Below are 27,595 nucleotides of genomic sequence, written 5' to 3'. Positions count from 1 at the left end.
ACTTGTGACTTATAAAGTAACAATTTCACTGGTTGTTCTCTGTGTTTTTCTTTCTTGTTAAAACTCTGACATGTTAAACAAAAGTTGGGGGTTGTTGTGGGGAGGATCGGTTCAGCAGGAGGCGTTCTGATTGCTTCTTAATGTGACTTTTACTACGATACTTTATGGAACTCCAGTCGTGTCCATTATTAAAGATACAAAAAAAAGAAGGCAGCAAATGTACATGTTGGTTCCACAAGGTCCCCCTGAAAATATAGATCAAATCAGACATTACAGGGTAAAAGTAATTTGAACAGGGGGAAGCATATAAACAAGTCAAGTCAATAACAAGTCAATGACATGATACAATCTGCATTTTTAATCAGATAACTTAACTTTTTTTTTTTACTGACTTAATACATTTAATTTCTGCACTGTTAAGTAGATGTAAATGACTTTTTTGTAAATTGCTCGAGATTACCTATTGTAAATTAGTGTTATATAAATCAACTGAATTGTTTTAAGAAAGTTACAATTTGCCCAACTGGACTGTTGGTATGGACATACCATAGCCTGGTGTCTTGAGCAGGTATAGGTCCCCTTGCGATAATAAGAAGCTGTTGTCAGAAACCGTGATGTTAAGTTTGACTTGCGAAGCAATTTTCTAAGACACTAGTCATAATATCCTGTTCAACATAATTCTCAGTAAACAGAGTATTAAAAGTCTAAAAACGAGCATAAGAATCACCATAAAGTCATGAGAAAAATGCTTGTGAAAACATTCTTGCTCCTGAATCTGGCTCAGGAAAATTACAATTTAAAAAAAAAAAAAATTCAGCTAAAGTGGGTGGTGCTTTAAGGTACAGAGTGACACAACCAAGTGTTGGGGTAGATGGAGAGGAGTTAAGCAAGGCTGTAGTAGCGCTGTTACCAACTTGGTACTTTATTGTTATACACTGCTCAAAAAAATAAAGGGAACACTTAAGTGAACACTTAAGTGTTTTGAGCAGTGTAGTTTTCTCCAAGTCCTGCTTGAAGAAAGTATCAACATGTGCAAAACTGAGAAACTCTATCGGTCAACCAGCTGGACATTGAACTGCAGATGTATGCCATCTAGTACATTTCCATTTTTTTTTTATTGGTTTGAGACAAATATCTCCATCACAGTGTACAGCCTGCCACAAATTAAATTTAAAGATTCACAGGAACGTTACATTTTAATAAATAAAAAAAATTATGCATCACTAATGTATTTCATCTGCCTCATGTTTTTTGTTGGATAATTTTTGTAGCTTGATGTAAAAAATAAAATAAATAAAAATATATATACACTGCTCAAAAAAATAAAGGGAACACTTAAGTGTTCACTTAAGTGTTCCCTTTAAGTGAACACTTAAAGGGAACACTTAACGTGTACACTTTAAGTGAACACACACAAACACACTTAAGTGAACACTTAAGTGTGCAGCCTATATATCAGGCTGCACAGCTGGTGGCATGGCTGGTTCCTGAACGCCATCCTGTTTTTCTCCGTCCGCCGCAGTCTTCTCGCCTCCGTCCGCCGCAGTCTTCTCGCCCGCCGCAGTCTTCTCGCCTCCGTCCGCCGCCTCCATCTGCCGCAGTCTTCTCGCCTCCTGCCGCCTCCGTCCGCCGCCTCTGTCCGCCGCAGTCTTCTCGCCTCCATCCGCCGCAGTCTCTGCCTCCGTCCGCCGTCTCTCGCCGTCGCAGTCCATCCGCCGCAGTCCATCCGCCGCAGTCTTCTCGCCCGTCGCAGTCTTCTCGCCTCCGTCCGCCGCCTCCATCTGCCGCAGTCTTCTCGCCTCCTGCCGCCTCCGTCCGCCGCCTCTGTCCGCCGCAGTCTTCTCGCCTCCATCCGCCGCAGTCTTCTCGCCTCCGTCCGCCGCAGTCTTCTCGCCTCCGTCCGCCGCAGTCTTCTCGCCTCCTGCCGCCGCAGTCTTCTCGCCTCCGTCCGCCGCCTCCATCCGCCGCAGTCTTCTCGCCTCCGTCCGCCACCTCCATCCACCGCAGTCTTCTCGCCTCCTGCCGCCGCAGTCTTCTCGCCTCCATACGCCGCAGTCTTCTCGCCTCCTGCCGCCGCAGTCTTCTCGCCTCCTGCCGCCGCAGTCTTCTCGCCTCCATCCGCCGCAGTCTTCTCGCCTCCGTCCGCCGCAGTCTTCTCGCCTCCGTCCGCCGCAGTCTTCTCGCCTCCGGTCGCTGTTCACCTGTGCTGCCTGGACTTGGTGTTTTTGTCATGGGTCCACTATGTCAACCTCATGACCTACAAACAGCAATTTATGACGATCTGTCCAAGTCATTCTCCATGGGCTCTGGGAACTTCTTCTACACCCGACTTTCACCCTTAGCGACCACCTGAGCTGCATGCTAGTTGGACTGCCAGTATCCATCAGCTGCTTCCAGGGTGTCAGTCCAAAAAGACCTGATAGTTATCTATCTTGGGTTTGAGAGCATACCTCCCTTCTGGTGCCTACGAGCTGATTTTAGGGTTGTCCCCAAAACAGGCACAGAAAATCTTGTGGCCACATCTCCGATAAGCCGCATTGACAATGGGGCGATGTTCTATCCACTTTCTCCAAAATGTGTTCAAGTTCTTCCAGAGGTGAAATTTGAAGCTCTGTTTCACAGATGACTCTGCCAGGATCCTCACAACACTTTTGGGCCTCTCTGGTTTGACTGGCATCCTCCCCCATCATCAGTCAACTTACAACCAGCGAGTGGTCAGTGGACAGCTCTGCCCGTCTTCACCCAAGAGTCCAAGACATACAGCCACAGACCAGATGGGAAACAACAAAGTCTACCATAGAACTGTGGCCCTGGTGTCCTTGTGCTATGAGCACATATGGACACCCGTATGCTTGAACAAGGTGTACATTATGGACAGTCCATGATGAGCACAGAAGTCACATAACAGTACCCTACTCAGGTTTAGATCAGGGTGGCCGATCCTCTCAACCACAATCCTCCAGGTCTCACTGTGAGTGGCCATGTGAGTGTTGAAATCCCCCAGCAGAACAAGAAGTCTCTTGGAGGGACACTCTCCAGCACCCCTCCAACAACTCCAAAAAAGGTGCCCAATGTGAACTGCTACTTGTTGGCTTTTCTCCTTTGTAGGAGATTAGCCAATTTACTGCCTTGCTGGCGAAGCCACTTGGAAACTCGTGACCTTAAATTTCCGGCATTTCTGCTTTCAGAAGGGACGTCCTCAAAAGAAACATCCACTTCTTCAACATCATTGCTTTCATGATGTTGTGGCTCAATTTGAACATGTTCTGAGCGTTCATCTGAATCCATTTCTTCTGATGTAGAACACTCAGAAATTCTGTCAAAAGGTGGCACGTAATTCTCCAAATTTAAATACCCCAGGATGGATGATTGCCTAGAGGAAAAAACCCTCCTGTTATAATTTTCGGAGAATTCAATGTCATCTTCTGTGAGAATTTCTGAAGAAGATGGTTTTTCTGACGAATGCTCAGAAACTTCTTCAAAATGTGCCACAACATTAGCAGCAGCTGTGTTAGAAGAAGGGATTTCCTTTGAGGCGACGTCCGTATCTGCAGCGTCCATGCCATCAAAATGGTTTGCGTAATTTTGAACTCTGTCTTCTGAGTTTCCATCAACAGAAGAAGCCTCTTCTACCAATGGATCCTCATAGACCGGTTCTAAATTTATCGCATCTTCCTGGCCGTCACAGCTCGTTTCAACGGCCAGGTCCATTTTGTCAAGGGGAACATTGACACTTGTACAGACATCAGTGTCTGCGTCCCCTGGACAAGTTTCCAAATGGAGTCCACAGATGTTTTCCAAAGTCACAGGATCTTCATCAGTAGAAGTTGCCAAACTTGTCAAGACACCTGAAGTGCCACTGACAAGGTTGGCAGAAGCGTCCATGTCACTTTGTACTTCATCTGCGTCCCCAGGGCATGTTTCTAAGTCCAGTCCACATTCAAAAGCCATGCTATCTTCAGGGGTAAAATCGTTTAGAGGTGTCAATACCCCTGAAGCGGCACTGACAAGGTTGGTGGAAGCGTCCATGTCATCTTTTTCTTCATCTGTGTCCTCAGAACAAGTTTCCCAATTCATTGCACAGATGGTCTCCAAAGCCACGGCATCTTCAGGGGTGAAACTTGTTAATCTCGTCACAACACCTGAAATGCCACTGGCGATGTTGGCGGAAACGTCCGTGTGGCTTTGGTCCTCTGGAATTAGCTCCTCAAACCCAAAATATCTCCACCTGATATTTTCTTCGCGGTCTTCGACAACATCTTCCTTATGTTGTCCTAGAAGTTTAAACTCAGAATTCTGACTTTAATTTTGACTTTAATCTCAGAATTCTGACTTCTGAGATTAAAGTCAGAATTCTGAGTTTAAAGTCAGAATTCTGACTTTTTTCTCAGAGATTAATGTGTATTAATCTCAGAATTCTGAGATTAAAGTCAGAACTGTTTTATTTATTTTTTCCAGTATCCCTAATCCTCTTCCGTACATATTGCTGTTGCTGAAGTGACAAAAATAATAAATCTTTTTAAGGCGGTTAGCAAGCAACGTTTAGATGCGCACTACCGCCATCTACTGGTATTGAGTGGATCGGTGGAGAGTTGGATGTTTTTATCCTCACATCTTACTGAAAGTGTCACTTTAATTCACAATAAGACCATGTGTCTTTTTAAGATTGAAACATGAAAGTATGTCTGAAAGAAATTCAGTATGGTTTGATATGATACTAATCTTACAGCTTTACATGACAAAGACAAATAAAAGCAGGCAATATTTTATTTAGTAAAATGTGTGTCCTTTTCAACTTGTTTCTGCTTCAAGGTGTGAAGAAAACCCTCCTTACATAATGTTACATGTCCAAAACATATGGCTTCAAATAGTTAGTGTAGAGCTGAACCCAAGCAGATGTTGCCCACTTGGATCTGGTCTGGTTGGGGTAATAAATCACATTCAACTGTAGTGAAGTGCAGGTTGTATAAAGCAATATGAACATTATTCGTATTTGATAACAATTAATGTTGATTAAAATCTAATCTGACAGAGTAAAAAGAAAAGAAAAATAATAATCTGAGAAAAATAATGTAACTCATGATCCTTGTGGTTCTGCTTTTGTGGTTTCTGTGAATTTCTTTATTTTTGTTAATTACTCACACACTGCTATAGGTCCTTCCTCCCTATGACTTATTCTCTTTCATTGTTTCTTGCGATTGAAGGATCACCAGATGGCATGTAGGCAAAAAAGTAGAATGCAAAAATAAAATGTAATTGCAAAACTCATTGCAAATTTCTTTTCTAAATACAATGGAAAGGTAGAGTCCATCAAGTATGAAGTCCAACAAAGAGCAAGAATATTAGCAAATCTGGTGAACTATGGTGAGAGGAAAAATCAAAGTAGGGTGCAGCAAAAGTACTGATCTACCAGGATGTATATGCAGGAGAAATAATATCAGAAACAAATACATAAAATTACCTAAAAATATTTAAACATTTAATAAAATAACTAAGCTGAATTTCATAAAAAGTGAATGTAGTTTCAATTCTTTTTATGATTACAATTTCTAGTGCTAATTTTTTTTTAGTTGTAACAATTTTATACAAACAAAGAAAGATTATGGCCATTGTTAAACTCAACAGAAACCCAACACAATATGTGCATAAAAAGATAATTATAGTAATCCTAATAAATTCAACTGAGTCCTGTAAAATAACCAAACAAACAGACAAATAAACATCTTAACCACTAGTTAGACGAAAGAGTCATGCATGATAGAATATAAAATAAGCAATGATCTTTTTTTTCCCTAAGTAAATACATCTGGCTGATAATATATTAAATTTAAGAGAACAAAGACAAAAGTAAATATTAACTAAAGAAACTGGACTGATCCTCCATTTCATCCTTGGATTTCTTCACGGTTTGATGATGCGAACTTTCAGGGAAAACTGTGATAAACCATGAGCTTTGAAGAACTGAAAAACAAAACACATTTCAACGCTGCAAAAGTCAATTAAATTCAAGTAAATGATAGTAGAAAGATTTAAACGTCAATAAATATTGGTCTCACCTCCACTAAAACATCTTCCATCTCTGAATCTGATAGTTGTGTCTGAGAATTTAATTCAAGTTTCATTCTAATAATATAGCCTGTTGACACAAAAACACAATCATTATGTCAAAATATAACAATTTACATGGTAATTTGGTGGATTTTCAATATAGTTCAGAAATGAACACTGGTGTAACAATGGCTTAATTATTTGGTAAAATCTTTAACACAACTATTACCATCTAGTTTCCAGTAAGAGAGAGAAAATTGAGCTAATTGAAGCTTTTCACATAGATTTGATTGGATGGATCTCACCGATTGCTGACATTGACAGTTGATTATAAATCTTAAAAATTAAATAAAATTTGTTGTATAGGCTAATTTATTAAAAGAAGAAATAACTGCAAGGATCTTACAAATGGATTTACTTACTTGGTTCTTTAGTTGAAGATCAAACAGATTTCAGCACAATGATGGTTGTCAACATAAAAATGAGAATATTGTATGAATTAACATCAAATATTTCTGGGGTCAAGAAGATTTTAACTAATATGTTTAGTGAAATATAATTAATGTAATTAATTTATTCAATTTGTGGCAGTTATTTCTTTAAATATGAAATAAAACCATTTGGAGCAAATCTACTTCAAATTAAAGTTTTGTTTTGTGTATTTCTGTCAGTGAAGTTAATATAATTAGGCAGTTTTTAAGTGAAAAGAACTTCCTGTGAAAGTGCCTTTCCTGTTGCAGTTGACTTGTAAAAGTGTGATCAGCAATGTTCAATTTCTATCCATTTACACATTATAAATAATCTCACCAAGGAAAGCTACAAGTTGTACTCCACTGCTTCTGATTGTCTCAAACACAGAGTACAGAGTGAATGTGTATCTGGTTCCAGGAGTGAGAGATGAAACAATGTGGGTCACTGGTCCATCTCCATCTGGTGCATTGATGTTTGTCTCTATGCCGTCACACTGGAGAACAAAGCTGGTGCTGTTGTTGATTTTATTCCACTGCAGGGTGATGCTGCTCTTATATTGTCCTGATTTTTTAAATCCTTCTACATTTTGAGGAGCTGAAATAGAAAAATTAGATGTTCAGAGATGTTCACACAAATGATTCACACAAGTGGCTTGTACTAGTGTGAGTCATTGGTCCAAGCCACCAAAGCTGAAAGCTTTTTATGCAGAGAAGCAGTGACTCTCCAGTTTCTGAAACATCTTACCTGTGACAGCTGTGAGTTGTACTCCACTGCTTCTGATGCCCTCAAACACAGAGATTAGAGTGAATGTGTATTTGGTTCCAGCAGTGAGAGATGAAACGGTGTGGATCACTGGTATATTTCCATCTGGTGCACTGATGTTTGTCTCTATGCCATCATACTGGAGAACAAAGTTGATGTTGTTGATTTTATTCCACTGCAGGGTGATGCTGGACTCATTTTGTCCTGAATTTGTAAATCCTCCTGCATTTTGAGGAGCTGATATAGAAAGAGATGTTCAGAAATTGTAGTTTTGATTTTTGCGATTGTTTTTTTTTGTGTATCTATGAATTACCAGTGTCTTAATTGTAGCTCAGACAAAAACATGTCTAGTTCAATCAAACAATTACAGGTCCTTCTCAGAAAATTAGCATATTGTGATAAAGTTCATTATTTTCCATAATGTAAAGATAAAAATTAAACTGTCATATGTTTTAGATTCATTGCACACCAACTGAAATATTTCAGGTCTTTTATTGTTTTAATACTGATGATTTTGGCATAGAGCTCATAAAAACCCAAAATCCCTGTCTCAAAAAATGTGCATATCATGAAAAGGTTCTCTGAACGAGCAGTTAACCTCATCATCTGAATCAATGAAGTAACTCTAAACACCTGCAAAAGATTCCTGAGGCTCACAATATGCTAATTTTTTGAGAAGGACCTGTATGTAGAGCAGAGGGAATATATGATTGCTTTTTGCCATCTATGTTGTAAACACATTATTGATCTTTCCATCATCTCAACCATCTATATAACCCTTTTACCGTAAATTCTGGACTATAAGCTGCTACTTTTCCCCCCTCATTTTTCCCCACTGCGGTCTACACTATGTTTCTTTTCTTTTTTCATCCCACCAAAAACATTTTCCCAGCAACAATAGACCAATCAAATTGATGAGTAGCTCACAGAGGTCCACTGATATTGTGCAATGACTCAAAAGCACATTCACTCAAACAAAGATAGCAAAGACTTCCATCGGCCTCATTTCATAAATATGAATGAAGCACTTCTGACCTTTGACCCGTCTCTCACGCAAACTGTTAACAACAAAGAAATGAGTGACAAGATCCCCCAAGAGGATATATAGGAATGTTTTTCGTGCACAGTTTAGTAAAAAGCACAAGCAACGAAATTTGTGTTACTGATCCTTACATATATTTAAAAGTAGCTGTACATTTCTAAAAAAGCATTTACAGTATGCATGTATTTATGTTACCATATGGATTAAATTAAAAATTAAAACAATCATCATAATATCTTTATCTTATATCATAATAATAAATTTCTGATATTACAATGTACAAGCACAAAATTTATTTTCTTTCTAAAATTGCTACAGAGCACACCTTTTACAGGTAGATATCTATAAGTCTTTTCCAAGGTTTTCTCCCATTTGTACCTTATTAAAATGATCCAAACATAGTGGCCCAATCCACCAAAGCTGACTGCTTTTGTTGCAGAGAAGCAGTGATTTTCCAGTCTCTGAAATATCTTACCTGTGACAGCAGTAAGTTGTACTCCACTGCTTTTAATGCCCTCAAACACAGAGAAGAGAATGAAAGTGTATTTGGTTCCAGCAGTGAGAGATGAAACTATGTGGATCACTGGTCCATCTCCATCTGGTGCATTGATGTTTGTCTGTGTGCCGCTAAACTGGAGAACAAAGCTGGTGCTGCTGTTGATTTTATTCCACTGCAGGGTGATGCTGCTCTCATCTTGTCCTGACTTTGTAAATCCTCCTGCATTTTGAGGAGCTGATAGAGAAAAATGAAATGCTCAGAAATGGTAAAGTTGAGATTTCTGCAGTTGGGTTTTCTTGTACATCTATGAGATGCCGGTATCTTAATTGTAGCTCAGACAAAAAAAAAAAAAGGTCCAGGTCAATCAAACAATTATGTAGAGCAGAAGGAATATATGATTGGTTTTTGCCATCTATGTTATAAACATATTACTGATCTATCACATTTTTGACCTTACAAAACTATAACCGGTTGTTTTATGTTCTCAGCCAGAGAAGAGAAATATAGTTCTATAGTTTTAGTCATATTGTTCTCTTAGACATCTATGAGTCTTTTCCAGGGTTTTCTCCCAAATCACACAAACGTAATGGTCCAAGTCACTGAAGCTGACTGTTACTGAATTATCTCACCTGTAACAGCTGTCAGTTGTCCTCCACTGTTTCTCACATTTCCAGTCACAGTGTAGAGAGTGAATGTGTGTATGGTTCCAGCAGTCAGAGATGAGACTGTGTGAGTCACTGTTGCAGCTCCATCTGGAGCATTGATGTTTGTCTCTGTGCCGTCATACTGGAGAACAAAGCTGGTGGTGACCGCGCTCCACTGCAGAGTGATGCTGGTCTCACTTTGTGCCAGAACTATGAAGGGTGGAATTTCTAATGCAGATAAATACAACATGAATTACAATATAAATCATTATTTTTCTTTTACCAAACATAAAGATTATGCTACACATTTGGTTCGGTTAAGGAAGTAACTGAAATTTCAAAAAAATCTAACGATGAGGGTTTGTGTATGTGTGCACATTGAAATCATCTGGTTGTAAAAGGAAAACAGATAATTTTAAATTATTTATAAATTATTACCATAAAACAGTACCTGCACAATATGCCAGATTGCAGGAAGATGGCAGTTGAACTTTGTAGACATAGAATCCAGAACAAAGTTTGATCTGGATGGTGTTTGAGGCAAAATATAAGCAGGAACCCGCCCAGGAACCAAATACATTGCGAGTTACGATTTCATTAAGCTGGACTGGATGAGCCCCGTTTATCCACAAAGTAGCATGAGTTCCGCATCGGTATTCTGCTACACATTTCTCTGGTATCCGAGCGCTGCTCTGCCCCAAATAAAAGCGATACCAACCACTCCAGACAATGTTTCGGTCACAGTGTAAGACTGAATAGTCTGTATTCTCTGTTGAACGCCAGGCATCATTCACCACAGTGTATGTGGCACAGGGGTCAAGGCATTCAACAACTCCATTGGTGGTGATGCACTCTGTGCCTGAAGCACAACAATCACAGCCGGTACAAGAAGCTTGGTCATCATCAAATACATGTGGAAAAAACAGAAGATAAACATTATAAGTTTAAAGATACCAAATACTTCTGCTTTCATTTTGACCTATCAGATTTTGAGAGAATGTGGGTGAAGAGGTTTTCCTGCACCTGACAATAGATTAGCAGGTAAGTAAGATCATAATATCTTCTATAATTTCTTATCACGAAATGCAATGCCACAGTCTGACAGGTTGAAATCCAGTTACAATTTTCCTTCAGAGACTCTGATCTTTGCTGTGAACAATGATCAGAAAGTTCTCACTCCATTTCATTTTGAAACTGTTGCTCCTGTTATGTTTTAGACACAACACTGCAAATAAAACTCACTAAGAAATTTTATGACCAATTTCACTTTGCTGTGGTTCAAAGGAGACTCGTGTTTAGTTGTTACACAGTAAGCTCAATGAGAAAATTATTCCCCAAATCTTTTCTCAAACTCAGACGTCTTGAACAACCAACCAAAAGACTGCAGATAAAACTAACAGATATCTGGTGTGAAAAAGTCTCTTTCATAATAAGATGTAAAGTCTTACCAGTAGCCACAGAGATCAATGAAGTTTGTAGAAAAACTACCATTAAAAAGAAACAAAATATGAAAACAGCAAATCATACATTGAAATTAGACATTTACATATATAAATTAAAACAATTTGCTAGATTCCGAATAATAGAGAGAAACCTTTTTATGTAACTTTAAGTAAGTCAAGTAAAATCAGTTAAACTGTTACAGAAATCTCAGTGGGATGTCATTGATTTGTTAGACAAGATCATAGTTAAATCCAGGTGGACCTGTAGTGTAAACACACCGCTTAAATGTTTGACATCATGTAAAAGTTTAAACAAATCAGTCAGGCTATCATAAACAGTATAAACAAATCTGATTTGTCCTTTTGACTTTGCAAAGATGCTGAAGTCGTCTCATTTTCCAACATCAGCTAAAGCAACATTTAGCGAGGAAGATCACATTATCCACTGGCAACATGAAGAAGCCAGATTATAGTTTGAAACAAATACCTTCATTTTTAATGATAACTGAAGTGTTTTTTTTCAGATATTGTTATATCTGCAGAAAAAAGGTGGAATTTCATAAACATATTCCATCATCAATTGAAGACATCATCCTGAAAGTTGTAGCTCAACAACAAATTAGTCTTTTGAATGGTAAATGACATTAATATTTTTTTTAGATTAACATGAAAGAACAGCAAAGTTAATGTTTTGGAGTAGCCATCACAAAACCCTGGTGTAAGACCAATAGAAACATTTGTTCAAGCTATAAACAAAATTTACACTACTAGAAATTGTAAATAATATTGGTAATTCTAATGTACCTAAAAGTTGAGGAAAGGTTTGAACCCATGCATTGAGGTGAACGTGCCAATCACACCTCATGTACATTTTCATGTACACTGTGAAAATGCACATTTTCATAGTGTACATGTGCACTATGAAAATGTACATAGTGCACATATGTTCAACACATTACTTTAATTTTAACCTTTTTCTTATGTTGCATCTCTGCCTCACTTTTCCTCTGTGGAAGAAACGCTAAAAGAAAAAAGACTTTAAGTTGTTAGAATAAGAAAAACAACAGACACAAACCTGAGAGCCCAAACAGGATGAGCCTGTAATCCATCAGTGAAAGCTTGAGATAAAATGAAGTATCAAGAAAATACGTTCTACATCCAAACACTATAAATGCATTTCACAACACAGACAAGCAGATGACAGCTTCAAGGCTTCAAGGCACACAGAGACAAAGTCTTGAGATGCTCTGCATGTTTAAAGGTACTATAGATGGGCGTGGCATTCATGGAAGAGATTCATTTTCCATGAATGCCACATATACATATATTGTCACTTTGCAGGATGTGTGACAGTAAAAGGACACGGAAATGATGAAAACATATTAGTGTCATTTAAGTTGCTAGAGTTCAACATTTATAGAGTTCATAGAAGGAGAAGTTGAATCATTATTTCTGTTTTATCGCTAACATTATAGTTTGTGAGACTGAGAAAAGGAAAAGGACTGTGAAACAGGAAAAGCTTAAAAATACCTAGGGCTCAATGAGGAAACGCCAGAGTTGTGGAATGTTGAGGCTTTAGCAGGACAGCTGAGACTGGGACCTCAAAACCACAGAGAGTTTCATCAGATTCCACCACCAACATCTGAGATCTCTTTAATTAGCACAACCAGCTAACGAGCTATAGAACCGTTAAGGTCCAGAGAACCTAGAGAACCAAAGCTTTGCATGACATGGAAATGGAGTCTATTTTATATCACAACTGTAACTGATACTGTAAATAATCATTTCCTGTGGAATGGATCTGCCATAGATAACTTTTTGCAAAATGAAAGTAAAGAAGCATCTTACACAGTGTGTAGGGTAGTGGTTTCCAAAGTGTGGGGCGCGCCCCCTGGGGGAGCACAGTGCCATTGCAGGAGGGTGGGGTGGCGTGATGAACATGGGTCAGGAGGGAAGGGAGGGATTTTATTGTAATCCAAAGAGGGGCCCAGAAGAAAATCTTTGGGAATCACTGGTCTAGATGATATTAGAGCAAACAAGAGAATGCAGGGTGTGCATTGTTCCATTTGCCTTTGTACTTATAAGCATTGGACATTTACAAATTTCTGTGCAAAGAAGATAAGAAGCTTTGCAATGCAAAGCAGAAAGTATGAATGAAGCACCTTGTAAAAGAGCAAAAACAGTGCTACAGTCTGGAACATAAAACAAGGTGTTTCTGAGAAACCAATGTTTTTGTTCTTCGCACGGAAAGTTGTTTCTGCCATGCAGGGGCGACGGTGGATCAGAGGGCAGTAGTTCATGTAATTATCACTTCACTTGATCTTTAACCACAACAGCTTAATATGAAATCAAACTAAATATGAAATCTAGCTAAAAATCTGCAGAAACAGATTTTTAGCTTCTGTTCTTTGCTTCTGTGACTGCATTTTAAGACGGTCCAGTTTTTATGTTTTTGTCGCCCCCTGCTGGACTTGTTGGGGTGACTGATTTGTGGTCGCTTTTCCTTTCTCTTGTTTTAACTGATATTTTGCTCTTGAGAGCAGGTGACGGATCGGTGCACACCTGAACAAACACATGAACAAGGAGGGAAAGAGAAAAACAAACCCAGGAGTAATCAAATATTTTCTATTTAGTAAAATAATCACAAGAGTAGCCATGGTTGTTAAATGTTTCTGACATAGCCATGAATTACATATTTTTATCCTCGTGTCTTACTGAAAGTCAGGGCCGGCCCAAGCCTCCATGGGGCCCTAAGCGAAATTTAGTTTTGGGGCCCTCTTGTTCTGCTAACTGGCTGCAATCAGCAGTCTGATCATTAGATCATTCACACACCTGCTATAAACTTATTGCATCTCTGGTAGTGCTGTTTACATTGCATAAAATAGGATACATTTATTTGCCAGCTGATTTATCAACCAGTTGATTTCTGGGCGCCGATTTCCTTAATTTTGGGGGATCATGATTCATGATTGGCCGATACTTACACGTGAAGCCCATTTTATCCCATAATCCTATCTTTGTCAGCAAAGGTTTATAAATTAGTCTCTGTCCTCTTTTGCTCTACAGTGAGAGGTTTGACACACAGACCGACCCACCAGGTCAGGTCTGCACGTTTACAGTTAACAATATTCACCCCACTCTTGCCAACTCAGTGTCTTTCTTGCTATATTTAGCAACATTTCATACAAAAGAAAATTCATATCAGCCGACATCAAAATCGGCAGGTCAGGCTTTTTAAAGATCGGTAACCAGGGATCGGCCAGAAAACTGCAATCAGTGCAGCCCTACACACATATTCATGACATTATTTGATTTAATAAATTTCTCATAAGCGTTACTCCAATAGCTAAAAATGTAATTTATATCAGGTGAGTCTTTTTTCAACTTATAAGTTGATGTATAAATAATGTTTGTTTTAGCCACAAAATGATTATGCTCAGCAGCAAACAACATATCCCCAACTACAGCATAGAGCAGCTCATCGACGTAGCAGCTATGTAGCCTGACGTAAACATTTTACTAGACAATGTCAAACACTGAGAATTTTTAATTATCAAAACACGGCGTTTTGAAGCCAAAAATACCTCAGAAATATACCGAGCCAACCATGAGAATAAACTCTAATTTAAAGTTTAAACTGTTTCACACAAACACAAAGACGCTAGCATAAATGTTTGGCTGTTGAACTGGACCGTTCCAGGTCGCTATCAAGCAGCTTTACTAATCTTTTACATTACATTACATTACCAAGGCACATTAAAACAAACCTTTATCTTGGCTTTTTTCTATTCTTCATCTTTTTCTCCCTCCCTGAAGGATAAGTCCTTTTTTAAAACATTGCTTTGCTTAACTTCTGACCGGAGCTTTGGACGTTAGGATGCGCTCTGCACATTGCACAGCAGCTCATGATACCGGCGAAGAGTGAGGTACCTTCCCCGGCCACCAGGGCCCCCAAGAGCAATTTATAATTTTCTTTTTATTCACAAAATAATTTCTACATACATTAACTATAACTAATATATATTATTGTAAAAACAAATCAAATAAAAAAGTGAAATTGTGCGCTTTTGATATTATGACATAGAAATTGCTAAAAAAAACAAAAAACAAAACAAAGATCAGCTCCACTGGGGGGATGAGGGGGTGGGAGGGGAGGGCTTAGTGGCCTTGGGGCCCTAGGCGGCTGCTTAGTTTGCTTGTGCCTTGTGCTGGCCCTGCTGAAAGTGTCACTTTGATTCATAATAAGACAATGGTTTTTTTTTAAGACTGAAACATAAAAGTATGTTTGAAAAAAATCCAGTATGGTTCGATATGGTGCTAATCTTCCATCTTAACATGACAACAAATAAAGAACAGCAGGCAATATTTTATTTATCTGTGTCTTGTGTAACCCAGTGTTAAAAACACAAGTAAAATGAATAGATGTTGATTTAATATCTTATACTACAATGAGTGTAAAAAGTAAAGTTTAAAAAAAGAATATGTTTGTAAATATGTTCATAAATATTGATAAAAAAGTGCTAAAATAAAATTCTTTTAAACCTGTGAACTATCCCTTTAGTGATTGCTTTTAGTGACAGTTCAAACAACCAATAACTGGCACCGTTTGATTTCACATCAGCCAATCAGGTTGATTGACCCTCCCCTTTAACTGCAGCGCTGAGATTTAGCTCAGATTGCGTTTAACTCCCTTGAGAGCTGACGGTTGTCACGTAAATTACCTAGAAGATTGCGTTAAATTCTTTGAAGAATCCTGGAAATTGGTAAGACAATGTTAAATTAGTATCGCTGAATTCATAATTCAAAATAGTGAATCTGTTTTTTTTATTTTTTATTTATTAGATCTCCAAAAGCTTCTGTTCTAACACCTGACGTCCGGAAAAAATCCCTGGTAGTTGTGTAGCATTGAAGCATCGGTGAGTAATCGCACGCGCTCAGCCGTTGGCCCAGTAAATTCGCTAAAAATTGGCTAAAATACCTAATAACTGTTCATATTTAATAAAAATAAAATTGTATTGTAAACTTTATATCATTATTATTGTGTATGTTGTATTTTTTCAATGTAAATGTACTTCTTTTTCTATTAGTACATGTTTTAATATTTCAACGTTGTTAATGTGATGGTGCTGTAATGTGTTCTTATTACTTAGGAACTTTCTGTTCTCTGTAGGTCAGAGCTAATGCGGGTTTCTAATCCACATTTTGAATGTTCGATTTAGTGTTATAGATGTACTTTGGCACTTTTAGTTTGAAATTTGAATTGTTGCTTAAGCTTTATTGATATTAGCATCCTGAATTTTAAGATGCTTTACTTTGACCTTCTTCCAGGCCAGGTGTTTTTTTTTTTTCTCATGGTGCACTTTTGAAGCATTGTGCCCAGAGACATCAAGATCACCTTCACAAGAACTAGGATGGCGAGCCCCAGCCCAGAGGACCGAGTGAACCGGTAGATGGTGACCCGACTGGTCACCAGCCGTGAAACTCTGAAAAAATATTTCACAAACACATTGGAAAGACTAAACAAACTTGGAATGAACATTTGACAGACATCAAAAAGACTGGGTTATTTATTTAAATTTTTTTTTTAAAAGCGCGCAATTTTTGTTTATTTGTACAATGTGGATCCACAAATGTTTATATTAAATTCAACTTTTTTTATATACATTGTGTGCTCTCCTCTGTTGCTCACAACTAGGCTCCCGTGAATTTAGAATCTCCTGATCAGGCCCAACTTCCTTACAGTTTTGTAGTGATGGTATTAGTAAGGTAAATTAACTTAACTTGCCATCTACTATTAAAGGTATTTAAAGTAACCTTTCTTGTGGGTTGCACTTGCTCGACTTGTTTCTGCTTATTAAGATAATCCAAGGTGTGACGAAAAACCTTCTTACATAATGTTACCAAAACATGTGGCCTCAAATAGTTAGTGTAGAGCTGAACCCAAGCAGATGTTGCCCACTTGGATCTGGACTAGCAGGGTTAAAATCACTTTAAACTGCAATAAAGAGTAGGTTTCACAGAGCAATGATAAATTGACCAGAGTAAGGGCTGATTACCAAATAATGTTGATTAAATTCTAATCTGACAGAGTATAACAATCAGGAAATAAAGTTTTTTTTCTTTCCATTTAGTACTCTGACAGTCAATAATGAGGACAGATCAATGAGGAAGGTCATTTCTTAACCCTATAAAGCCTGACCCATCAAAAAATAGTCAACAAATTCAATTTTTTTAGAACTAGGATCTTCATGCAGCCTTGAAGCAAAATCCAATTTTTTTATTTTTTTTGCAATGTCATTTATTTTATAAGAATTTTTGTATCACATTTGACTCGCTATGTTCTTCCTCTTTGAGTTAGTTGCATGTTTTTTCTTTCAAGCGGTTTTATGTGCTTTTTGAGTTTAGTAATTATAAGGACTGCCTCTAGATGGAGGTCTTGTCATTATCTCCAGTTGCAACAGATAGTTTTTTATTCTGTTTTACATAAAACAAAAGCCAAGAAAAAAAAAGAAAAATAATCATTTGAGAAAAACAGTGTAGTAACTCATGATCCTTGTGGCTGTTTTTGCATTTTCTGTGAATGTCTTTATTTTTTTCTTCATTAAGAAATTATGCACACACCTTCCTCTTTCATTGTTTTTTGCAAATGTAGCCTAGGCAAAAATTCTATCTGGGAGACCCATTACCACGCCTCAGCCAACCAGGACCAGATCATTGCTCTGCTCCAGCCAATCACCTTGCAAGAGCTCCTTCAAAAGGCCAATCAACCTCGGATCCACCAGCTGCAGACGTGCTTCGACCCACCCCCTCCCCGTCTCCACCCTCATCCTTCCAGGGATCTTCCAGGCTCCCTGCAGGCTCCTTCTCCTCTAAGCTGTGCTCCACCGCCAGTAACGGGGCCCGGGGGAAGACTACCCTGAGCTTCGCCCTGAGCCAATAGTCCAAGCTTGCAGCGATTCTTAGCTGGCACGTCTTCTGCCGGTGTCCGAGCGCCAAGTTCTCGGTCCAATAAACCGTCTAACTGCTGTTTTCTTTCTCCGTGTGAGTCTCTACAGATTGAATTGAAGGTTCAGCAAATGACATGTTGGCACAAAATGAAATGCAAAAATAACATTTAATTGCAAAACTAAATACAATGGAAAGGTAGAGTCCGTCAAATATGAAGACCAAGAAAGACCAAGAATATTAGCAAATCTGGTGAACTATAAAGGAAGAATCAAAGTAGGTTGCAGCAAAATTACTGATCTCACCAGGATGTATATGCAGGAGAAATAATATCAGAAAATAAATAAAATTACCTAAAAATATTTAATAAAATAACTAAGCTGAATTTCATAAAAAGTGAATTTAGTTTCACTTCTTTTGATAGCAATTTTTCACCTCATGATCTAAATGTGGCCATTTTGTGTCATTTTTATCAGCTATAACAATTTTCTTCAAACAAACAAAGATTATGGCCATTATTAAGCTCAACAAAAACCCAACTAATATATACACACACACACATATATATATATACACATATATATAAACAAAAAACATCTTAACCTCTAGTTAGACGAAAGAGTCATGCATGATAGAATATTAAATAAGCAATTGTCTTTTTTTTCCCTAAGTAAATACATGTGGCTGATAATATATTAAATTTAAGAGAACAAAGACAAAAGTAAATATTAACTAAAGAAACTGGACTGATCCTCCATTTCATCCTTGGATTTCTTCACGGTTTGATGATGCGAACTTTCAGAGAAAACTGTGATAAACCATGAGCTTTGAAGAACTGAAAAACAAAACACATTTCAACGTTGCAAAAGTCAATTAAATTCAAGTTAAATGATAGTAGAAAGATTTAAACTTCAACAAATGTTGGTCTCACCTCCACTAAAACATTTTCCATCTCTGAATCTGATAGTTGTGTCTGAGAATTGAATTTAAGTTTCATTTGAATAATATAGCCTGTTGACACAAAAACACATAGTGATTATGTCAAAATATAACAATTTACATGGTAATTTGGTGGATTTTTAATATAGTTCAGAAATGAACACTGGTGTAACAATGGCTTAATTATTTGGTAAAATCATTAACACAACTATTACCATCTAGTTTCCAGTAAGAGAGAGAAACTTGAGCTAATTGATGCTTTTCACATAGATTTGATTGGATGGATCTCACCGATTGCTGACATTGACAGTTGATTATGAATCTTAAAAACTTAAATTTGCTGAATAGGCTAATTTATTAAAAGAAAAAATAACTGCAAGCATCTTACAAATGGATTTACTTACTTGGTTCTTTAGTTGAAAGTCAAACAGATTTCAGCCCAATGATGGTTGTCAACAAGAAGGTTCAGCAAATGACAAGAAGATATTGGATGAATTAACATCAAACATTTCTGGGGTCAAGAAGATTATAAATAATATGTTTAGTGGAATATTAATGCAATTACTTTCTTCAATTTGTGGCAGTTATTTTCTTAAAACTGCAATAAAACCATTTGGAGCAAAATTTACTTCGAGTTAAACAAAATTAAATAATGTGTATTTTTGTCAGTGAAGTTAATATAATTAGGCAGCTTTTTAGTGAAAAGCACTTCCTGTGAAAGTCTGCCTTTCCTGTGCAGTTGACTTGTAAAAGTGCGATCAGCAATGTTCAATTTCTATCCATTTATACATTATAAATAAATAAATAATCTCACCAAGGAAAGCTACAAGTTGTACTCCACTGCTTCTGATGGTCTCAAACACAGAGTAGAGAGTGAAATTGTATTTGGTTCCAACAGTGAGAGATGAAACTGTGTGGATCACTGGTCCATCTCCATCTGGTGCATTTATCTTTGTCTCTATGCCGTCACACTGGAGAACAAAGCTGGTGTTGTTGTTGATTTTATTCCACTGCAGGGTGATGTTGCTCTTATATTGTCCTGATTTTTTAAATCCTTCTGCATTTTGTGGAGCTGAAATAGAAAAATTAGATGTTCAGAGATGGTACAGTTTAGATTTTTGCAGGTGGCTTTTCTTGAGCATCTATGAGATGCAAGTACCTTAAAGGTGGCTCAGACAAAGAAAAAAAAAACATGTCCAAGTCAATCAGTTAAGTAGAGCGAAGGGAATATATGGTTGCTTTTCGCCATCTATGTTATAAACACATTATTGATCTTTCCATCACAACTTTTCACCTTACAAAACTATAACCGGTTGTTTTATGTTCTCAGCCAGAGAAGAGAGATATAGTTCTATATTTATAGTTAAATTGTTTTCTTAGACATCTATCAGTCTTTTCCAGGGTTTTCTCCCATTTGTGATCCAAACATAGTGGTCCAAGCCACAAAAGCTGACCGTCAGTAGAATATCTCACCTGTAACAGCTGTCAGTTGCTGTCCATTGTTTCTCACATTTCCACTCACAGTGTAGAGAGTGAATGTGTGTATAGTTCCAGCAGTCAGAGATGAGACTGTGTGAGTCACTGTTGCAGCTCCATCTGGAGCATTGATGTTTGTCTCTGTGCCGTCAAACTGGAGAACAAAGCTGGTGGTGACCGCGCTCCACTGCAGAGTGATGCTGGTCTCATTTTGTGCCAAAACTATGAAGGGTGGAATTTCTAATGCAGATAAATACAACATGAATTACAATATAAATCATTATTTTTCTTTTACCAAACATAAAGATTATGCTACACATTTTGTTCGGTTAAGAAAATGACAAATTTAAAAAAAATTAACGAATTGATTAGGGTTTGTGTGCGTGTGTGTGCCCATTGAAATTCTCTGGTTGTAAAAGACAAGATACTTTTTAATTATTTGTAAATTATTACCATAAAAAAGTACCTGCACAATATGCCAGATTGCAGGAAGATGGCAGTTGAACTTTGTAGACATAGAATCCAGAACAAAGTTTGATCTGAATGGTGCTGGCGGCAAAGTAGAAGCAGGAACCCGCCCAGGCACCAAATACACTGCGAGTTACGATTTCATTAAGCTGGACTGGATGAGTCCCGTTTATCCACATAGGAGCAGCGGTTCCACAATGGTATTCTGCTACACATTTCTCTGGCATCCGAGCGCTTCTCTGCCCCAAATAAAAGCGATACCATCCACTCCAGACAATGTTTCGGTCACAGCGATAGATTGTTCTGTCTGTATACTCTGTTGAACGCCATGTATCGTTCAGTACAGTGTATGTGGCACAGGGGTCAAGGCATTGAACAACTCCATTAGTGGTGATGCACTCTGTGCCTGAAGCACAACAATCACAGCCGGTACAAGAAGCTTGGTCATCATCAAATACAACATGTGGAAAAAACAGAAGATAAACATTATAAGTTTAAAGATACCAAATACTTCTGCTTTCATTTTGACCTATCAGATTTTGAGAGGATGAGTGTGAAGAGGTTTTTCTGCACCTGACAATAGATTAGCAGCTAAGTAAGATCATAATATCTTCCATAATTTCTTATCACTAAATGCAATGCCACAGTCTGACAGGTTGAAATCCAGTTACAGACAATTTTCCTTCAGAGACTTAAGTCTCTTATCTTTGCTGTGAACAATGATCAGAAAGTTCTCACTCCATTTCATTTTGAAACTGTTGCTCCTGTTATGTTTTAGACACAACACTGCAAATAAAACTCACTAAGAAATTTTATGACCAATTTCACTTTGCTGTTATTCAAAGGAGACTCATGTTTAGTTGTTACACAGTAAGCTCAATGAGAAAATTATTCCCCAAATCTTTTCTCAAACTCAGACGTCTTGAACGACCAACCAACAGACTGCAGATAAAACTAACAGATTTCTGGTGTGAAAAAGTCTCTCTTTCATAATAAGATGTAAAGTCTTACCAGTAGCCACAGAGATCAATGAAGTTTGGAGAAAAACTGCCATCAAAACAGAAACAAAATATGAAAACAGCAAATCAATACATTTGAAATTAGACATTTACATACAATATATTAAAAACAATTTGCTAGATTCCCGAATAATAGCAGAGAAAACATTTTTATGTAACTTTAAGTAAGTCAATTAATATCAGTTAAACTGTTAGAGAAATCTCAGTGGGATGTCATTGATTTGTTAAACAAGATCATAGTTAAATCCAGGTGGACCTGTAGTGTAAACACACCGCTTAAATGTTTGACATCATGTAAAAGTTTAAACAAATTATTGAAACTTTCATAAACAGTATAAACAAATCTGATTTGTCCTTCTGACTTTGCAAAGATGCTGAAGTCGTCTCATTTTCCAACATCAGCTAAAGCAACATTTAGCGAGGAAGATCACATTATCCACTGGCAACATGAAGAAGCCAGATTATAGTTTGAAACAAAAACCTTAATTTTTAATGATAACTGAAGTGTTTTTTTTCCATATATTGTTATATCTGCAGAAAAAAGGTGGAATTTTATAAACATATAACATCATCAATTGAAGACATTGTCCTGAAAGTTGTAGCTCAACAACAAATTTGTTTTCTGATTGGTAAATGACATTAATATTGTTTTTAAGATTAACATGAAAGGACAGCAAAAGTTAATGTTTTGGAGTAGCCATCACAAAACCTTGGACTAAGCCCAATAGAAACATTTGTTCAAGCTATAAACAAAAGTTACACTACTAGAAATTGTAAATAATACTGGTAATTATAATGTACCTAAAAGTTGAGGAAAGGTTTGGACCCATGACTTCCTTGGATTAAGGTAAAAGTGCCAATCACACCGCATGTGCATTTTCATGTACACTGTGAAAATGCACCTTTTCATAGTGTACATGTGCACTATGAAAATGTACATAGTGCACATATGTTCAACACATTACTTTGATTTGAGTTTTTGTCTTACGTTGCATCTCTGCCTCAGTTTCCCACTGCGGAAGAAAGTCTAAAAGAAAAAAGACTTTAAGAAGTTAGAATAAGAAAAACAACAGACACAAACCTGAGAGCCCAAACAGGATGAGCCTGTAATCCATCAGTGAAAGCTTGAGATAAAGTAAAGTATCAAGAAAATGTTCTACATCCAAACACTATAAATGCATTTCACAACACAGACAAGCAGATGACAGCTTCAAGGCTTCAAGGCACACAGAGACAAAGTCTTGAGATGCTCTGCAGGCTTAAAGGTACTATTGATGGGCGTGGCATTCATGGAAGAGATTAAGCTCTTCCATGAATTACCAGTATTATTTATTTATTTATATATATGTAACTTTTCAGGGTGTGTGACAATAAAAGGACAAGAAATTGATGAAAGCAGATTATTGTCATTAAAATTACTAGAGTTCAACATTTCTAGAGTTCATAGAAGAAGAAGTTGCATCATTAGGTCTGTTTTATCGCCAACATTATAGTTTGTGAGACTAAGAAGGTCAGGATTTTAGGAGGATCACAGAAGTTTTACTGGGTTAAAACTAGTGTTGTTGTAAACTAATATTTTAGTAGATTATTCTTATGATTAATTGAGTAATTGGATCAAAAACATTATAAAATAAAATATTTCTAAATCTGGCACAGCAGTGTTACATCAATATCAGTCCAATTTTTCATATTTGAGCATCCCTAACAGTTACTTTTTTGTAGTTTAAAAAATAAACTGTAACAATAATATCTCAGTTCTAAGTTAACCTGAAGAAAAGTTATTCAAAAATCTGAAATTATATTCAAGTTAATAATAAAGAGCCAGGTTCACAAATATGCTTATAAAAACATATAAAATCCAGCTTTTAGTTTATGTGTTCATCTTCAGTGAGTTTAACAGATGAACTCTGACCTGTCAAGTTTTGGGTTTGAGAGTACGGGAAATGTCGCCTGAAGTTGGGAGGGGTGAGGGGGCGAACGAATGAATGTAAGATGGGGGCTGAAGGAGAGGAAATAGACCAGGGAACAGAGGAACGTAAGACCGGGGACCGGTAGACCAGGGGACGAACGTAAGAACTGGGAAAAGCAATACGGGAATATTTACGGCACCTTGTTCGTCACTCTCAGAAACTCATCTACCAGCCAAGCCATGTACCGCCATGATGATTTCCGCCACCCGTTTGTTGAGACCGGGGTGATATGTAATTTATTGTGCGGTTCGTCCGTAAAGCTACACTTACACTGTAACTATCAATACTCAGCCGCCCGTCGTGTTCAGTCTATCCGCTCACCTGTATAACTCCCGCAGCGCTCTTCCCACCATTAGCTTTGAACCAGCAGCTCTGGAAAGAGAAAGGTTGCCGAACTCCAGGCATCGCACCAATTATTTTAAGGATGCTTATTGGTCCCCCAGATACGATAAAAACCCTGGCATTATCATCAATCAATAAAATCCCTATGGGCCGAACTTGAAAATTGGACGTTATGCTGCTAATACTTAGCTTTCGTCACCAACTGAGAGGTGGAAGTCAGAACTCCGTGCCCCGCAAATAATGAACACCAGCCAGAACACGGTACACGGTGCGCTAAATAATTAAATATAAATTATCGAACTTTGAGGCAGGTCAATTTTCCTCAAGGAATTTTAATAATCGAGGAACTGGAATCACTCGAGTAATTGTTTCAGTCCTAGTTAAAACACTGGGTTACACCCCGTTAAAACACAGTTCAATCAACTGATTGAAATGTCTCTACAGTATGCAATCAAGTTTAGCAAAGGTCTAATGAGAAATTAGCTTGTTTCAGGTGTTTTAGCAGGGATGCATCTAAAACCTGCAAGATTAATAGCTCTCGAGAACTACAATTGGACACATGTCGCCTGTTTTAAGGCATAAAGTTTCTAAAGTTTCTGTCAAAGGACAGTAACTGTTGGTTTGGTTTAGTGATTTAATGGGGCAGATTTCTGCATTTACACAGCAGCTGAATGTGACCTATTTTATTTTGGCAGAGCTGTAGAGGAGTTCCTTCACATCACATCAGACTGGACCCAAATGCAATATATGCACAGATGTACCCTCTAGAATTCAATATGCATTAGACTGGTATAAAATGCTCCCAACCAAAGTGTATGAAACATTATTATCAAATGGACTAGAGTACAGGAACATTTGAGTTTGGGTTGCAAGTCCCACTTTAAAATGTGGGGACACAAGAGAAGTTGAGAATAACCGAGCTAACATCCTTTAGGATTTCCAGATCAAGCTTTATAAAACAGAAGATGGGGAGCCAACTGGAAACTGTGGAAGCAGTGATTAATGTAGCAATCTGAATCAACAGCAATATATTAGAGAAACAGGAAAAGCTTAAAAATACCTAGGGCTCAATGAGGAAACGCCAGAGTTGTGGAATGTTGAGGCTTGAGCAGGACAGCTGAGACTGGGACCTCAAAGCCACAGAGAGTTTCATCAGATTCCACCACCAACATCTGAGATCTCTTTAATTAGCACAACCAGCTAACGAGCTATTTCTATAGCTCGTTAGCTGGTTAAGGTCCAGAGAACCTAGAGAACCAAAGCTTTACATGACATGGAAATGGAGTCTATTTTATATCACAACTGTAACTGATACTGTAAATAATCCTTTCCTGTGGAATGGATCTGCCATAGATAACTTGGGGAAAATGAAAGTAAAGAAGCATCTTACACAGTGCGTAGGGTAGTGGTTCCCAAAGTGTGGGGCGCGCCACCTGGGAGGGGGAGAGGGGGGGACGACACAGTGCCATTGCAGGGGGGCAATGAACGAGAAAAAAAAAAAAACTCTAATTTTTTAACCCCATTTTGTAGGGGCTTTTTTTTATGTATTTATGATAGAAAAGTTGAATTTTGTTACAGATAAAAAAGAAATAGCTTTGAAATAACACTGACTATAAAGAAAACTCTTCTACAGTATAGAACTAAAAAAAAGTTACACAAAAGTGTTTCACTGTAAAGATGGGTTGTAGTTTGTTTTGTTTCAATCTGAAGTATGAAATAACCTTCAGTGGAGTTTGAAAATAAAATGTGTGTATAGGTTTATGTCTAGTTGAACGATGTGTGTGCCCAGCTGATTTTTTTTTCCTTGGGGGGGATTTTATTGTAATCCAAAGGAGGACCCAGAAGAAAATCCTTGGGAACCACTGATGTGGGGGGTGATATTAGATCAAGCAAGGATACAGCAGGGTGTGCGTAGTTCCATTTGCCTTTGTATCTATAAGCATTGGACATTTACAAATTTCTGTGCAAAGAAGATAAACTTTGCAATGCAAAGTAGAAAGTATGAATGAAGCACCTTGTGAAAGAGCAAAAACAGTGCTACAGTGTGGAACATGATAAAGACAAGATATTTCTGAGGAACCAATGTTTTTGTTCTTCACACGGAAAGTTGTTTCTGCCATGCAGGGGCGACGGTGGATCAGAGGGCAGTAGTTCATGTAATTATCACTTCTGTACTTGATCTTTAACCACAATAGCATAATATAATATCAAACTAAATACGAAATCTATCTAAAAATCTGCAGAAACAGACAAATAAAATCACTGAATGTTTTTAGAGTTTGCTTTTGTGACTGCATTTTAAGACGGTCCAGTTTTTATGTCTTTGTCGCCCCCTGCTGGACTTGGTGGGGTGACTGATTTGTGGTTGCTTTTTCTTTCTCTCACAAGATTAGACATTGTTGTTAAATGTTTCTGACATAGCCATGAATTACATATTTTTATCCTCACGTCTTACTGAAAGTGTCACTTTGATTCATAATAAGACAATGGGTCTTTTTAAGACTGGAACATGAAAGTATGTTTGAAAAAATATTCAGTATTGTTTGATATGGTCCTAATCTTCCATCTTAACATAACAGATTTTTCCGCAAAATCTGTGTCCTGCTCAACTTGTTTCTGCTTATTAAGCTGACTCAAGGTGTGAAGAAAACCCTCCCTACATAATTATATATGTCCAGAACATATAGCCTCAAATAGTTAGTGTAGGTCTGAACCCAAGCAGATGTTGCCCACTTGGATCTGGACTAGCAGGGTTAAAATCACTTTAAACTGCAATAAAGAGTAGGTTTCACAGAGCAATGATAAATTGACCAGAGTAAAGTCTGATCACCAAATAATGTTGATTAAATTCTAATCTGACAGAGTATAACAATCAGGAAATAAATGTTCTTTTTCTTTCCATTTAGTACTCTGAGAGTCAATAATGAGGACTGATCTATGGGGAAGGACATTTCTTAAGACGGTGATTTTTGTACCTATGCGGTGACACTGCAAAAAAAAAAAAAAAAAAGAAGACAAATTCGGCTGTTAATAAGGTTTTTTTTTATAACCAATGTGTTCCACGTGGATACAATGATTTAAATCAGTCGTCCCCAATCACCGGGCAGCGGACCGGTTCCGGTTTGTGGACCAATTGGTACCGGGCGGCACAAGAAATACTTAAATATTTCCGTTTAATGTATTATCTGAGTCTGAAGTATCTTTCATTTTGAAAATCCTTTAACCGGATTTTCTCAGATACGTCTTGCGCGCCAACATTGAGTCCACAAGAAGCAAAATGAGTAAGAAACAGAAAACAGATGTCCTTGGAAAGTTTATTTGTGAAGGGGAAAGGCCCAGAGAAGAGACAGGAGAATGGATTTATCCCGGACCGGTAGGGGATTCCCACATTCCAAGCCTGCTCTGTCTAATATGCGACGAATGGCTCGCTAATGAGGGAATGAAGCTTCAGACTGCTTCGCCACGTAGAGACCAAGCATGTGCTTAAGCAACACACCTCGTCTTCCATCACTCCCATTTGGGACCGTC

The 27,595-nt window shown here is 37.7% G+C and overlaps 1 protein-coding gene and 3 long non-coding RNA genes across 4 annotated transcripts in view; 1 reads left to right on the top strand and 3 right to left on the bottom strand.

Moving 5' to 3' along the window:
- Positions 1-5,459: 5,459 nt before the first annotated feature.
- LOC145548777 (uncharacterized) lies at positions 5,460-6,620 on the bottom strand. The gene is made up of 3 exons (XR_014084767.1): positions 6,471-6,620; positions 6,057-6,136; positions 5,460-5,961 (listed from the first exon to the last, which is right to left on the bottom strand). It is a non-coding gene; the product is annotated as an uncharacterized LOC145548777 (long non-coding RNA).
- A 103-nt stretch (positions 6,621-6,723) lies between these two features.
- Positions 6,724-27,595, bottom strand: part of LOC103480549 (uncharacterized) — a 28,484-nt gene continuing 7,612 nt past the window's right edge. Inside the window, exons 7-18 of the mRNA XM_081599984.1 lie at positions 25,458-25,500; positions 22,837-22,924; positions 21,748-21,783; positions 20,735-21,175; positions 20,266-20,508; positions 19,607-19,864; positions 10,915-10,953; positions 9,918-10,358; positions 9,452-9,694; positions 8,799-9,056; positions 7,264-7,518; positions 6,724-7,113 (exon numbers count right to left, since the gene is read on the bottom strand). Coding sequence (XP_081456110.1) covers positions 6,833-7,113; positions 7,264-7,518; positions 8,799-9,056; positions 9,452-9,694; positions 9,918-10,358; positions 10,915-10,953; positions 19,607-19,864; positions 20,266-20,508; positions 20,735-21,175; positions 21,748-21,783; positions 22,837-22,924; positions 25,458-25,500 — 2,626 coding nt within the window. The 3' untranslated portion in view covers positions 6,724-6,832. The remainder of the gene's footprint in view (positions 7,114-7,263; positions 7,519-8,798; positions 9,057-9,451; positions 9,695-9,917; positions 10,359-10,914; positions 10,954-19,606; positions 19,865-20,265; positions 20,509-20,734; positions 21,176-21,747; positions 21,784-22,836; positions 22,925-25,457; positions 25,501-27,595) is intronic.
- Positions 15,084-17,709, top strand: LOC103480547 (uncharacterized). Its single transcript, XR_014084768.1, has 3 exons — positions 15,084-15,671; positions 15,751-15,824; positions 17,561-17,709. It is a non-coding gene; the product is annotated as an uncharacterized LOC103480547 (long non-coding RNA).
- On the bottom strand, positions 16,458-18,867 carry LOC145548778 (uncharacterized). Its single transcript, XR_014084769.1, has 2 exons — positions 18,785-18,867; positions 16,458-18,688 (listed from the first exon to the last, which is right to left on the bottom strand). It is a non-coding gene; the product is annotated as an uncharacterized LOC145548778 (long non-coding RNA).

The sequence above is a fragment of the Poecilia reticulata genome, chromosome 18 (genome assembly GCF_904066995.2).
Source record: "Poecilia reticulata chromosome 18, P_reticulata-male-v2, whole genome shotgun sequence".
NCBI lineage: Eukaryota > Metazoa > Chordata > Actinopteri > Cyprinodontiformes > Poeciliidae > Poecilia > Poecilia reticulata.
This window is presented reverse-complemented; position numbering and strand designations above follow the sequence as displayed.